The 15,948-nt window shown below is 34.4% G+C and overlaps 1 protein-coding gene across 1 annotated transcript in view; it reads left to right on the top strand.

Annotated features, from left to right (window-relative positions):
- Positions 1-10,745: 10,745 nt before the first annotated feature.
- LOC142335897 (uncharacterized) overlaps positions 10,746-15,948 on the top strand; it is a 133,428-nt gene continuing 128,225 nt past the window's right edge. Inside the window, exons 1-2 of the mRNA XM_075384253.1 lie at positions 10,746-11,018; positions 12,911-13,116. Coding sequence (XP_075240368.1) covers positions 10,922-11,018; positions 12,911-13,116 — 303 coding nt within the window. The 5' untranslated portion in view covers positions 10,746-10,921. The remainder of the gene's footprint in view (positions 11,019-12,910; positions 13,117-15,948) is intronic.

The raw sequence follows: 15,948 nt of genomic DNA, 5'->3' as shown, positions 1-15,948 counted from the left end.
ATATAACTTACGATCGCTTCGTTTTCTACTCGTGTAAACAACAAAAAGGAGAATCGGTAGAAAGTTTCTACGGCCGTCTCATAGAATTGGCGGAAAATTGTAATCTTGGTAGTGAAGAAACTACACTAATTCGTGATGCATTCATATTAAATATGCTTGATCACGAAACTCAGAAAGAGTTGTTGAAGGAAACAGTAGATCCACCAAAAGCATTGGAGATCGCCATACAAATGGAAATGGGAGCACAGAACCAGCAGAAAATTAACCAAAACTTGATGTCAGGTAATACTTCAGTGAATTACATCAATAATAACTCAATGCGCAATCGCAACGCGAATGGACCTTCAACAAAGCGAGACTTCACTCGCAACGCATCTATCCCAAAAAACTACCAATATACGAGTATTTGCATGGATTGTGGTCTTCGCTGGAGCCACAACCATAAGCAGATTTGTCCCGCGAATGGTAAGAAATGCCATAATTGTGGTATTATGGGTCATTTCGCTAGAAAATGTCGAAAACCAAAACAGTCACAGCATTCAATTCAGAAAACTCAAAAATCAAATGTAAACCAAATCGATCAGACACCGGAAAAAAGTGATGATGAAGAATCAGTAAACTATATCACGAGCTATCAACAATTGTACGACCAGGTGTACGATTCAAACTATGATAGCGACTCTGACGACTACGTAGCAGCGATTTCTTCGGATTCCATTCATCAATTAGAACCATTAAACGTGGAAGTGCAAATAGGAGAAATACAAACATCTGCTATGATTGACTCTGGAAGTGCTGTGAGTATCATCACACAAAGTCTAGCAAACAAAATCCTACGATCTACAAACTCAGCTAAATGGATAAAATCGACGGAAAAAAGGAATTTGAAAACTTTTTCAAATGAGCCGATCAAAATCATTGGACACATGGAAACCACAGTAGTCTACAATCAATGGCAAGACAAATCAGCAATATTGACTGTGGTAGACGATGGACACAAAAATATCATCGGACGAGATCTGTTCACTACTTTGGGACTTGCAGTTGTCCAACAACAACCAGAAACTGGTAAATGTGTTTATAACATCAATAATCCTACATGTAAAATTAAAGAGTCAATCGCGACGCAATTTCCACATCTAGTATCGAGAATTGGTTTATCTAAAACATATGTAGTAAAGTCAAAGTTTCATCAAACGTTCACAGCAAAGCATCAAAAAGGTCGACGTGTTCCGATAAATCTTCAACCTAGAGTATCAAGCGAATTAGAAAGACTACAGATTGAGGGTCATATCGAAAAACTATCTAGTTGCTCTAACGAACACTTCATCTCCCCGATTGTAATTACAGTGAAAAAAGATCAGTCGATAAAACTCGCATTAGATTCAAAAGTATTAAATAAAGCGATACATAAAAACAAATGCCAAATGCCTAATATTGAAATGTTAATCGACACCATATCACAACACCTCACAGATACACATATGGTCAACAAGCATATTTCACCACATTAGATCTCAAATCTGCATACAGTCAATTAAAACTACATCACGATACAGCAAAACACTGTAATTTTAACATCATATGTGGAGAATCTACAGGTACATATAGATTCAAAACTGGTTTTTGTGGACTTACAGATATGCCGGCAGAGTTTCAAAAAGCCATGGATTATACTCTCATAGGTTTACAAAACACATACTGTTTCTTGGACGATATTATAATCGTTAGTACCGGCACTGAAGCAGACCATTTAGCCTACGTCCACAAATGTCTAAAGAAATTAGATGACGATAACTTAAGAATTAACCTCCAGAAATGTCATTTTGCTAAATCTGAAATAGAATGGCTCGGTTACAAATTTACACAGACTGGAATATCACCTTTAGAAAGCAAAACAGCCGCAATCTTAACAATACCACCACCAACAACATTAAAACGCCTTAGATCACTTCTCGGGTCGGTACATTATATTGGCAAATTTATACCTCACCTAGCACAATTATGTCAGCCACTTAGACCACTACTAAAGAAATCAGTAAAATTCATCTGGACGGACGAACATACTAAACATTTTAATCAGATTAAAGAAAAAATAGCAAATAGTACAGAAAATAGCCATTACAACCCTATACTGGATGTTCGTGTAAAATGTGATGCCTCCCGTTCAGGATTGGGGGCAGCATTAGAACAAAATACACCGGACGGTTGGAAACCAATAGCCTTCGCGTCGCTATTCCTCAATTCAACGGAAGAACGCTACAGCGTCAACGAATTGGAACTATTGGGGATAGTTTGGTCAATCGATTATTTTAAATACTACTTATACGGAAAAAACTTTACGGTAGTGACAGACCATAGAGCCCTATTGTCAATACTTAAAGAACACCGATCAAATAAGTCATACAATAGTCGACTGTCTCGATGGATAGATAGATTGCTACCGTACAATTTCACGATTGAGCATATGCCAGGTGCAAAAATGGGACTCGTTGACTACATTTCTAGAAACCTTTTTGCAAGAGCTAAAAAGATATCTACATACGACGAGCACTTTGTTGTAGCAACAATTTCTAGAATCCGTGATTCAATGAAACATTTAATTACCAATAGACAAACTGCAACTACAAAATTTAGAAACATATTAAAGTTGAATTTGCCTTCACTAAAAGTTAAACAACCATTTGCATCGCGATTAACCATACCAAAAAGCAATAATTCAACTAATTGTGATAAAGCATCTGCATCTCAATTAACCAGTTCACCATTGAAACCTCCATTTGCACCGCAATTAACACATGCTAATTCTAAACTTGATCCGTATTCTGTACATCCATTTGCGCCGCAAATGCCACCTAAATTTACAAAATTACAATTTGTACCAAATCACTGTAAAGTAAATAATTCACATTCCATTAACAAATTCGCTGCAAAAGAGGTGCAAATCTTAGACAGTAAAGAATGTGAACAATCTGAACAATTATCCTTAATGCAGCCTATTAATGGTAATAAGTCAAGTAATACACCTAACAACACTAAATTAAGCGCGAAAACACAAATCCCCAAGTATAAATACCACTCACCCAAAAATAACTCGCTTTTTGCCCAAATTCTGCCTAAGAAACACTACTTTGTGAATAAACTCAATAAACCTCTCATATCAAATAATTCAGTAAATAGTCTCAGCACGATGTCAAAAGCAAAAGCAACCCGCTCTAAATCGACCCCTACTAAAGCAAGAGTAACGTTCTCCGACACAACACCTTCAACACCCGAATCAAATGCAACAACTCATACTGAAACTCCAACTGGTAGTATGATAGACGAAGCTGAGGACATAATGTTCACCGAGACCCTCAATAAGGTGTTCAGTAGGAAATTTCTAGCAATACTGACTGGAAAAGACGCGATATTGAAAGAAGTAAGGGACTGTGTAATTCGAAATGATGCAGAACGACTACAAGAAATCAGTCCCTATCTCTTTTCATATTGGAGAGATCTTAGCGTGAAGCACGGGTGTGTCTGCCTAGATGAAAGAATTGCGATCCCAAAATCCATTAAAGATGCGGTGTTGGAGGACATACACTCCACACACCCAGGCAGTTTCGCTATGCTTTCTTTAGCTCAAAATATCTGGTGGCCCTACATCCACAGAGACATTCTGGCAAAGGCCGGTGAGTGCAAAGCTTGCACGGATATTGGTAAGAATCTAAAATCAGTGATTTCGCACCGCAAATGGACACCTCTACCTAAATGTAGTGAACCAAATGACGAAATACAATTAGATTTTGGTGGCCCAATTTTAAATGAGAAAGGAATAGAACAATATTTTCTTACTAGTATAGATAGATAATCTAAATATCCCATAGCAGAAATAGTAAATAACGCATCAGGTCCAAATGTAATCAAATTCTTAAATAAATATATATATATCATCATGGAGTGCCTAGAACTATTAGATTAGATCAAGCTAGATGTTTTACAGGAAAGAAGTTTGAAACATTCTGTACCGAAAATAATATTACACCTATTTATGCACCTGCAAATGACCATAGAGCAATTGGATTAGTAGAACGTATCATTCAAACAATTAAACGACAATTAGCTTGCATGAAATCACAGTTAAATAAAAAATTTAATTTAGAAAATTCACTCAAAGCAATAATACAACGACTCCGTATATCAAAACAAAAAACAATCACAACCACACCCTTTGAGGCACATTTCGGTAGAAAATGTAACACACCTATATCAAATGTTACAACTAAATCTGATAGTAAAAATCTCAACTATAATGCAATAATTAATTATTATTTAGACGAGGATACAATCCCGGGTCGTTCCTATCTTACAGATGAACAGTGGGCGGATACAACTCTTTGTTCCGACACGGAAATTGAGCGAGTCATTTGCGCCGCAAGTACCCGCGCAAGAACAGAACAAGAGAAAAGGAAAGACGGGGAAGATCGTTTTATAAAGCCAGATGTCATTCACCGTGCAATTCCCTGCTCTGAACGAAGCGTACAAGTGAAGTTGGCCCGCAAAATACATGAGAACCAGCGCCAAAAGAAAAACTTGGACGGCCTCTACGAAGTATTAGCACCTGGCAGTACAGTGTGCAAAATAAGCCCAACAACGAGTGTCATCAAAGAACCTTCCAAACCTGAAGTACGGGTCAGGAATTCTGACATCGCCAAATTTGGAACGCGGGCTGAACGGGAAACAACTTTAGCACAGTACATAGACCGACGCCCAAAGAAAATAAACGAAAAAACTCTCGAACAAAAAATTCAACAGCACAAACGAGATCTTTTTCGAAAAAATACTAGAGAGAAAAAGATAAAGCGAAACAGAAAAAACACAGACGATGTAAGTGTCATTTCGTCGGCACGATCTTGTATATCTACAGCTAGCAATGTCGCAAGATCATTGAAGATGAGAGTACCAAAAAGAAACCCGAAATACGATGAGGCATTCAAAAATCGACCCGACCTTACACAAATATTAAATTTCAGTCCAATCGCGCCGCAAGTGGTATCGTCTGATATAGCAGGGCCATCTGGAACACAAACAACCTCCTCGGCTCAAAAACAACCTACGCCCATCTTGCGGAAGACTTCGAAACGCAAAATCACGGTCAGTGATACATCGGATTCGGATACGTCTTCTATTAGAAAAAGCAAAAGGACACTGAAAAAGAAATCCCAAAAATCGCAAACAATTGTCAAAAAAGTTCGTAACACAGAAGGTTACACGGATTACCAAGACACTGGCATTGCGGGAGGATCGAATCAAGGAGACGAGTACTCGCAAAACCAACCAAGGGAGATGACAGTTCTCCAGGCCGAAAATGCTGAAAATAGCGACAGCGAGTGATCTTCAATAAAGAAAACTTTCATAAACTTTTATTCTATATATTATTTAATATTTTATTACTTACTAACCGGTGAATATTTAATAATTTTCTGATTTTAATCTAGTAAATTAATTTTTCCCCAAGAGGGGGAAATGTCATACGGCAATGGATACCCTTCATGTATCCATATCCGTATTTTAAGCTAATTTATTGTTGTAAGTTCCTTTTGAAGGGCGAATGCCATTTTTAGTTCAGTGCTATATACTTCCTCCCATTTTTAGCAGTTAAGTCTGTTCGTCCCGTCTGTACCGGATATATATTCATTCACGTTGTAAACAAATCAAACTTTGCTTCCTTTCCGTATGATTAAAACCTGAACAAACTTTCTTTCATAATCTGTATTATCATTAACTTTCATTCTCCAATTTGCAGCGCTAACGCTCAGTTTAATTTAATCCTTGCAAAATACTTCTCGTTTTAACTGAGTAGTTCAGTTAGAGTCAATCGCACGGCGATTGCCAAATCTAGAAAGAATTTAGTTGAAAGTAACAACTAAACCTGCCATTCGCGACGCAAGTGCCTATCTCAGTACTTGCAAGACCATTTGCGATTCAATTGACTATACTCCTTGTGTATGAGTATAAAACAGTCCTTTCATTTCCTCGTTATTCAAATTCAAAAATCTCTTGCAAAAGTTAAAACGTTTTGTTGGTAATAGATATGCTTTTATCATTTTAATTGACAAAATTTTTTGTCCAAGTTAAATTGCTTAAGAATAAGTGTCCTTTTGAAGAAAGCAGTGAGACTAAATATTTGAATCTTTGCAGCTTGAGTTTAATTTCATGTCCTAGGAATAAAAATCAACATCCTCAATTTATAAGTAACACAATTCAGCACTTTTATCTGTTTATAGTTAGAAGTATAGAAAACTATAAAAGGATCTGAAAAAAATTCTGTCCATCATTGGCAATGCATCGATTTTTTCAATTTTAACAAGAAAAACTTTATTCATATTTCTTTTTTGTTCCAGTTTAATAGACATTGACTTGTGAGCAAAAAAGGTTCACATAGATTGAGCAGGAGCAGAAAAAGCAGAATGTCTTTTTCATTGACATTTGCATATCTTATAAGATCTTATAAGATTTTTATACGGCCTTACAGGTTATTGCATTAATCTTTTAAGATTGTATAAGAGACTTACAAGATTCACTCTTAAATTCTAAGCTCTTACAAGAAATGTAAAAATTCGTAAGATCTAATAAGATTTTTATAACATATGCTTTAATCTTTTAAGACTTCCTAGGAATAGTAACAACTGGTAAGAAGTTATAAGAATATTATAAGACACACGTCATTCGGGTCTTTGCCATTCAAGCCCCCCTGAAAACATAGCCCCCTCTTTTGGTATATTTATCACGATGGGGGTCTGTAGGTTACCTGACCACTAAGCTGGTGGAGCTATAATGGGAAAGACCCCATTATTCTTATAAGATTAAAACGTATCTTGTAGTTTTTGAAATATCTGTAATTTTGCAATTACCTTCCACAATCCAAGTCTTTTAAGATCTTATAAGAACATACTTACCTTATGAAGATGAGCTTAGGGAATAACAAAATTGCGTAGGACGAAAACTATTACTGTGTTCTACTTTTACCCGGATTATCCATCCCCTTAGCGAGAAAACTGTGTATAGCGAATCAGAAACAGCCGCGTATGCCACGTAAGCACAAAAAATTGTTAACAAACTGAACCTAAAATAAGAACTCACAATTTCAAATTGTCTTGTCAGCCTAGCAACTCGAGCTAGCACTTAAACTCAGCAATAAAATTGTTGAAATAATATAGTCTTGAGCAGTATATTCGTAACTGCGTCTTGCAAAAACCAAACACTTGAGCAGTATAGATGTTAAGTTGTTACTGTGTCTTGATACCAAAATTTGTCTTGAGCAATATTCCATCAAAGATTGTGTCTTGTATCGAAAACGTCTGGAACAGTAAATTCATTTTTCTGTGTCCTGATTTTCAATCTTCAACTCCTGAGTACTCTGCGGAAATCGCAACACACACAACTAGGATTAAATTAGAAACCAAATTTTCATAACATTTCTCAGGCAAATAATTTTGACTTAGATTTTTTAATCAAAACGATTGAACTGGTAAACATATAGAGATCCCGTATTGTGTGATCTGTGGACCCATTTCAATTGAGAAAAAAACCAAAACTAAGTTAGTTAAATTAGTTAATGCAACGGTAAGTACAGCAGAGCGGATATACAGTTACAAAAGCAAACTGCATAAACGAAGTATCGGGACAGATTTTGTAACCACTCAGAACGAACTGGGCGGTGTAAAACCTTCTTTGTGAAACACAAGGAGAGCAGCCGTTACATACCTCTTACGAGATTCACTCTGTTTTATAAGATCTTACAAGCTATGCAATGTCTTATAAGATCTTAAAATATAATTTTAACATTAAAAACAATTACAAGATATGGTGTATTGGTAAGAACTATTGGTAAGAGATCTTGTAAGATTTCCAGTGGTTTAGAATTTTGTGAAGTTTGCAGACCACTAAGGCTAAAAATTTTTTTTTCATGGCGATGCAAACGTTTGCAAACTTTGGCAGCAAACAACCAACCCTGCCCTTTGTCTGAACTGAGCCGCTTTTCACATGTGAATTTTCATCAAAGCGCGCTATTAAACTATCATAGAATCAGCATTGTCTCGAAAAATATCTTTATAAAAATTAGAAAAAATAGAATATGAGGACTCCAGGAACCTAGATCGACATTCATTAGTGTTTACCTCAGATCACGATAACTGCTGGTTAAATAAAAACATCCTGATTTTTTACCAAAAAATTCCACTTGAAACTAAAATTCTACATGTCAAAGAAAAAAGTACTATCTTTACTTTTAACTTTTGATCTATGTTGTCAGTCTACAACCTCCCTAATGAAAAAATTAGCATGCGAAAGAGCAGCCATCAACAATGTTATTGACTCAGGCTAGATGACGAATAACCCCCGCCCACCTTAAAGCTGACTGAGAGGTTTTTATTCGGAAATAGACACTATTGATTCATAATTGCATGAAACAATAGGTTGCTCAAAATTGGAATTGTCTCCTAAAAACGCAAGATACTATCCTTCCTCTCCCGTATCTTAGAGACAAACGGTATACTATGCAATCTCGGTTGCATATCCAGTGTCAATATCCTTCAAAATTAAGATAACATCGTTTTCGACCTGTTTAATGCCACCAGTCCGTCATTATATAGTCAAAATCTCACCCCTGACAGAAAGATCAGCATTTACTTACGTAACTACGTAATTCTGATATATTAATTACGCAATAACAATCGCACATCTGCGCATCTTTCCTTATCGTAAACGAAGCATGTGCAACCATTTAAAATGAGTTCTCTTAAACAGTTCAATAGTCCGATAGATTTTAGATGATGACGTCAGCAAAGTCGGACCAGAAGTGGGATCTTTTTGGTGTAGGTTACTTCTGGACCAGACCATCTAGTCCTCCGCTGCTAAGCTACTCAGACTGGTTCGACCAATTCTTTATAGCTACTCCAGACATGGAAAACTGTGACAATGAAAAATTGTTATGTCCTCTCCAGGCCCAATAGAATTGGAACTTTATCCAAAATCAGCAACTGCTCCAGATAACGAATAAGCAGAAGCTGAGATTGATAAACTGGCTAGAAATGTTGCAGCAGAAGTTAAACTTGATAAACTAAATGCATTTAATAGGTCCCGATTTCCTATGATCTCTTCAAAATCACACCTTAATAAGGTTTACAAAAGCTGAATTATAGGTTAATCATATCACTGGATCTGAGCGAAAACGCAAAGCTAGCAAATGCCACAAAGAAATGGAAAGCAGTTCTAGAATGTAGACTTTGAGTGTTGTGTTTGGCATCAAAAAATTCATCATCAAGGATCATCCCGTGATCAGCGGACTCTCCAAGTTATTCTCTGCAAAAACGCAAACCGAAATATTCAGAGCTGTTCTTCAGCTCAATGATACGACAGCTGCCCTAATGACAAAAGATATTATTCGCTCCACAAATCTTGGCGAATTCACTCCCTTAGCAAACCTGAGCAATTCTGTCCAGAAACAGCAAATGCTGTTTGCTCATTAAATTCGCGGAAAATTGCCCTTATAAGCCAAAAAATAGTTAAGTAAAACGACCTATTATGAGGAGAAAATAATACGATTATCATGCTAATCAAGTCAATTATTGTGTAAAAGTCGTTTTCATTAGACAAAAACGATCAAAGCCCTTACGTGGTAATCGTCGTTTTGTTTGTTATTTTGTCGTTTTTTTTATGTAGGAAATGATCGTTTTTCAAAAAAACGACGAGAAAACGATTCCCGCTGGGATTCAAACCGTTGAACTCCTGATACATTTACCTGATGCAGTGACCTCTGCGCTATCAGCGCATAATACTTTTATGCCAAAACGATCTAATAGAGAAAAAATAGTTCAAGAGCAATTAAACGACGAAAAAACGATCTAAAAACGACGATTTCTTATTAAAAAAACGACGTAAGAAACGACAAAAAAAACGACGAAAACACGATCAAAGAATGACGATTTTAATTGAAAAAAAAAACGACGTAAGAAACGACAAAAAAACGACAAAGAAACGATCATTTCTCACACTTAAAAGACGACTAAAACGACGAAAACTAATGAAAACGGAGAAAACGACGACAAAACGACAAAAACGACGCCCGAACGACAAAAAACGACAACTTCTTACATAATATTGTCGTTTTTTTCGTCGTTGTTCTCAACACGGGCAGTTTCTGTCCTATATTGATATGTGACTCAACGAAAGCGGATACTCGAAGAGAAATTAATTTCTAAAACAACCCCAAGAATTTCTTACCCCAACTATGTTGCTATAGTATGTCATTGTTTCAGAGTTAAATGTTCTTTGGTTTTCTTCAGAATTTGAAAGTTTCAAAAAATCTTCCTTCGAATTTATCATTTATTTTCTCAAAGTTATAATACACACCAAAGAGTAACAGTAAAAAAACAGTTGTTGCAAACAAGAGTATGAATTAAAAAAATCAAAATGGGACAGTTTGTTTTTCTAACCAAATATGGATTTTGTTCACTTTGTTTTATGATACTTTCTATCTCATTATCAAAGATTATTTTATCTGAAACGCAGCCAAAAGACAATTATATTTCTTTAACTGTTCATACCATATAGCCATTGGTTCGAAAGAGCTCTGTCTATGCGATACTTTGGTGCATCTTTCACTTCTTTAATTTCATTCAAAGTTGATTAACTTTATTTGTTATTAATGACATTTTGGCTAAATCTTCAAAAGTTAGCCGTCTATCAACTCAAGATCGGGCTATTAATTTTTTCGTTATTCTCAAAACAATTAGTTTTACCTTTTTGTGCTGCCATAATTACATAAAATTTGATCACACTTCTTTTAATTAATCACACACACATAAGAACCACCACTGAAAGATAGTTCAAACATTTGTATCATTTATTGAGCCAGATATTTGCAGCACATAGTTAAATGTCAGAAGCAAGAAGAATGATAAGACGAGACAATTTTCTGGCATGGTGTCTTTTGACGACAGTGATTTTGACGTCTGGGCTAGTGAAGGCAAAATGTGAGTATAAAAAATGAGAATTTCTTTCCACCTCCGTGTACAATTTTTTTTCATAAGGTTTTGGGGGTATGGCATTGATAGACCGATCGGGCGTGGAGCCGACGTTTTTGACGTTTTTCGGCCATTTCTGACGTTTTTTTTTGGCTATTTTTGACGTTTTTTGGACCTATTTTTGATGTTTTTTCGGCCATTTCTGACGTTTTTTTCGGCTATTTTTGACGTTTTTCGGACCTATTTTCGACGTAATTTCATCACATCACTTGTTTTTGAAGTGGTGGAAACAAATTTTTAAATAATTCTTTTGAAGCAGGTACAATTAAAACTCGTTAGGTTTTTAACTTTCTGGATCTACTCAATATATGGATCTGAACGCTGAAACATTAGCTTTATGGAAAAATTCCCTTGAACTGGGGAAACTAATGGGTCATTATTTGCAATTAAGTTGTCAAATCAATTCCGACGAGAACACAGTTAGACCCCCCTCTATAATGAAGATCGCTGAAAATCAATAAAGATGGAAAATGTTTGAGCTCAAGGAATTAGTAAAAACAAATCAGCAATTTATTCCAAAATGACAAAGTTATCTGCTTCCAAATTGTGAAACCAACGCCTTCCCCGTTTAATATAGTTGGTAATTTAAAATTTTTAAACCAATATAAACGTTTAAGGTTATCGCATTTTTTGCGCGTTTGTGGAGATGAAAAAAATGTTGATTTTTTTTTTCTAAATCAGCTATTTCAGAAAAAATTTTTAAGCCTTTTTTCATGCGACTTGAAAATCTTCAATGAGCGTCACAAAGTTGCACTAATTTCAAGACCACTTGTCATCAATGTCATAGACAAAAAACTTTTACTTAAAAATGTTTTTTTTATGAATCTGAAAGCCACATCCCGGACTTGAGTCGCAGAGGATTTCAGCGCTGAACCAGCACATCTCAAGAATAAAATTTTAATTCAGTTCTGAAATATTGCATCTCCAGAATATTTTAAGTTTCTTTATGTGCAGTATTTCTTCATTATGATTATATTTAGGTCATAGAGTTCGCCCAGGCTAAACTTATCCTGTATGGTCTGAAAATTACTCATACCCCAAAATTAAGTCTGAGCAGAGTAATGTAATACTTTTGTAGCTTATAACTAGTAATTACTATACTGGTATACACACTATTTATATTCAAGCTAGTTTGTAAGCAACTACAACAAAGCCCATTTAGCTCAGTGGTTACGACTCGCTACGCAAATTAAATGTTACAAGTACCCACTCCGAAGATCGAATCGCATATAAAGCAAGCCTTGCTTGTTGGCGAGAGTTAAGCTGAACATGAAGTAAATTTTACTCAAAAATCAGACTGGCCCTTGTAAATAGTGACATGAACAGAGTACTTGCCGTCCTAATAAAACAGAAAGTCTTTAGACTGATTCTGCCACGAACCTCTGGGACACCACACAGTAATTAGACAAAGGAAAACTAGTGAATGATTTCTTTTAAACTATAAAGTTAATTGCTTCGTTTAAAACACAAAACGGGGATAAATGACAAAGCAGATGTATTTTTTTTTGCTATTTTTACCACAACATTTAAACATTTACATCATTTCTGTTCTAAATTTTAAACAACATAAAGTGTCATTTTGCGTCGTTAAATAAGTATTGACCTTGAATAGAAGCGACTGCCCAAGAATTTAGACGCTTGATATGATGCTTATCATATGAACAGATCTTGATATTCCAGATGGAGGAAAAGCCACTATTTCTACGTTCGAATCGAACTCGCCAAATTTTTGTTCACCGAGACGAGAAAAACTGAACAGATTTCAAACATTCGGGTTTTGTAAAAGTTTTGTAAAAGATTATTTAGAAGAAACGTACAAAATCGTGTCTTCTTTTTTTTAGATGTTATGGCGGTTCTGAACAGCAATCAGGAGTACAGGTTCTACGTTTTCTATGACGGGCAAAATGCTCCAGTTGAATCCGAATTCAAAATAGAATCGGACACTGTGAGTTTTTCAACCAATTTCGAGACTATGGGAACAGACGCATCCACCAGTGACAACGCGATGGAGTGTCCCGTTTATGGTGATGGAAAGGACCCAGTTCAGGTATACCTCAGTTGTGACTTAAATTCTTGCAATAAAAGAGAAACCAACTCGCAAGATTGCGTCACATAATCGTTTAGTTCACAGGTCGAGGTCATTTTTCATTATTACTTTGAACAATGAATGCGAAAAATTTAGTTTTGTTTTATTTTTAATTATTATTTTTTTTTGGGGGGGGGGGTGGTTTATTTATTTTTTTGAGGATTATTCGCATGTAAAATTAATGGACAATGAGTATCTCTGAGAGTGAGCTAAAGAGCATTATTAGCCTGCAAAAGGCACATTTTGCGCAAAAACTTTTCTCAGTATTCATGTTTCTGAGAAAAGATGGTTACTAATTTGAAGTTTGCTTTCTGATTATAAATTTTACGCACACCTCGACATGGGATGTCTAGCAAGTCAAGAGCATTTTATGCAATTGTACATAAGTTCACAATGTGTACTCAATTGTATACAAATATACTTTTTTGAGGTATGTCTAGTTGACACATTGTAAAGACAGCGGCAGCAAAGTCGAGTAAAACTATTTGCGTAAATGTATGTTTACCAAAGTTATGATTATTCGATTGTGCAAAATTTGAAAATTAAAAGTAAAACTCGAGCTCTTACACAGAAAGTTTTAAAAAAAACATTGTTTGAGCTCTACCACTATTGCAGAGAAATAAAAGTTTCCACTAAGTTTTATTTAGTGCAACACCTCAGATGATTGTAAAAGCGGATCTTTTCTGTTATACCGCCTCAGTCCATATTTTCGTACCACCAAATTTTTTCTTCCAAAATACCAAAGCCCTGCTTTGTTCCCTTACTACCTGAATAACTGAGAGAAATGAAATTACTTTAAAAACACTTTCCCGGAAGTTCAACCAGATCAGCCAAATTCTTGCACCAAAAAGTTCAAAAACGGTTAAAACATAAAATTTTATCAATCACACGGCACATGAAAGAGTACATGCAAACTGATACGTAGAGAATCCTTTTAAAAGCACGAGCAGTTTGCATTGACTACATACTACCACGGCGAAGGCTTCATATATATATATATACATATATATATATATATATATATATATATATATATATATATGTTTATATATATATATATAAATTATATATATATATATATAAATTTGAAACGTTCGCTAAGGTAGTATGTAGTGTATGCATACTGCTCGTAAATTTATTTGCCAAATGATTTATTATTTATCAGTATGCATGTATTCTTTCATATACTGTATGATGGATAAAACTTTATGTTTTAAATATTTTTGAAGATTTTTGCAGCGAAAGTTTGGCTGATCTGGTTGAACTTCTGGGAAACTGCTTTAAAAGTGCTTCCATTTTCTCAGTCATTCGGTTGGCTGAGAGAAAGGAAAGCACTTTTTAAACACTTTCCCAGAACTTCGACCAGATCAGCTAAATTCTTGCGGTCAAAAAGTTCATAAAGGTATAAAGCATAAAACATCATACAGTATTTGAAAGAGTAAATGCTTACTCATACATTGAAATTCATTTTGCAAAGAAATGTACGAGCAGTTTGCTTTCACTACATACTACAAGTGCAAACGTTTCAAATATATATATATATATATATATATATACATATATATATATATATATATATATATATATATATATACATATATATATATATATATATATATATATATATATATATATATATATATATATACATGTAAATATTCGAGATTAAATATATATATATATATATATATATATATATATATTTGAAACGTTCGCTAAGGTAGTATGTAGTGTATGCATACTGCTCGTAAATTTATTTGCCAATTGATTTATTATTTATCAGTATGCATGTATTCTTTCATATACTGTATGATGGATAAAACTTTATGTTTTAAATATTTTTGAAGATTTTTGCAGCGAAAGTTTGGCTGATCTGGTTGAACTTCTGGGAAACTGCTTTAAAAGTGCTTCCATTTTCTCAGTCATTCGGTTGGCTGAGAGAAAGGAAAGCACTTTTTAAACACTTTCCCAGAACTTCGACCAGATCAGCTAAATTCTTGCGGCCAAAAAGTTCATAAAGGTATAAAGCATAAAAACATCATACAGTATTTGAAAGAGTAAATGCTTACTCATACATTGAAATTCATTTTGCAAAGAAATGTACGAGCAGTTTGCTTTCACTACATACTACAAGTGCAAACGTTTCATATATATATATATATATATATATATATATATATATATATATATATACATATATATATATATATATATACATATATATATATATATATATATATGTATATATATATATAAATATATATATATATATATATATATATATATACATATATATATATATATATATACATGTAAATATTCGAAATTAAATATATATATATATATATATATATATTTATATATATATATATATATATATATATATATATTTGAAACGTTCGCTAAGGTAGTATGTAGTGTATGCATACTGCTCGTAATTTTATTTGCCAATTGATTTATTATTTATCAGTATGCATGTATTCTTTCATATACTGTATGATGGATAAAACTTTATGTTTTAAATATTTTTGAAGATTTTTGCAGCGAAAGTTTGGCTGATCTGGTTGAACTTCTGGGAAACTGTTTTAAAAGAGCTTCCATTTTCTCAGTCATTCGGTTAACTGAGAGAAAGGAAAGCACTTTTTAAACACTTTCCCAGAACTTCGACCAGATCAGCTAAATTCTTGCGGCCAAAAAGTTCATAAAGGTATAAAGCATAAAACATAATACAGTATTTGAAAGAGTAAATGCTTACTCATACATTGAAATTCATTTTGCAAAGAAATGTACGAG

Source organism: Convolutriloba macropyga, chromosome 3 (genome assembly GCF_964194025.1).
Source record: "Convolutriloba macropyga chromosome 3, txConMacr16.3, whole genome shotgun sequence".
NCBI classification, from domain to species: domain Eukaryota; kingdom Metazoa; phylum Xenacoelomorpha; order Acoela; family Convolutidae; genus Convolutriloba; species Convolutriloba macropyga.
This window is presented reverse-complemented; position numbering and strand designations above follow the sequence as displayed.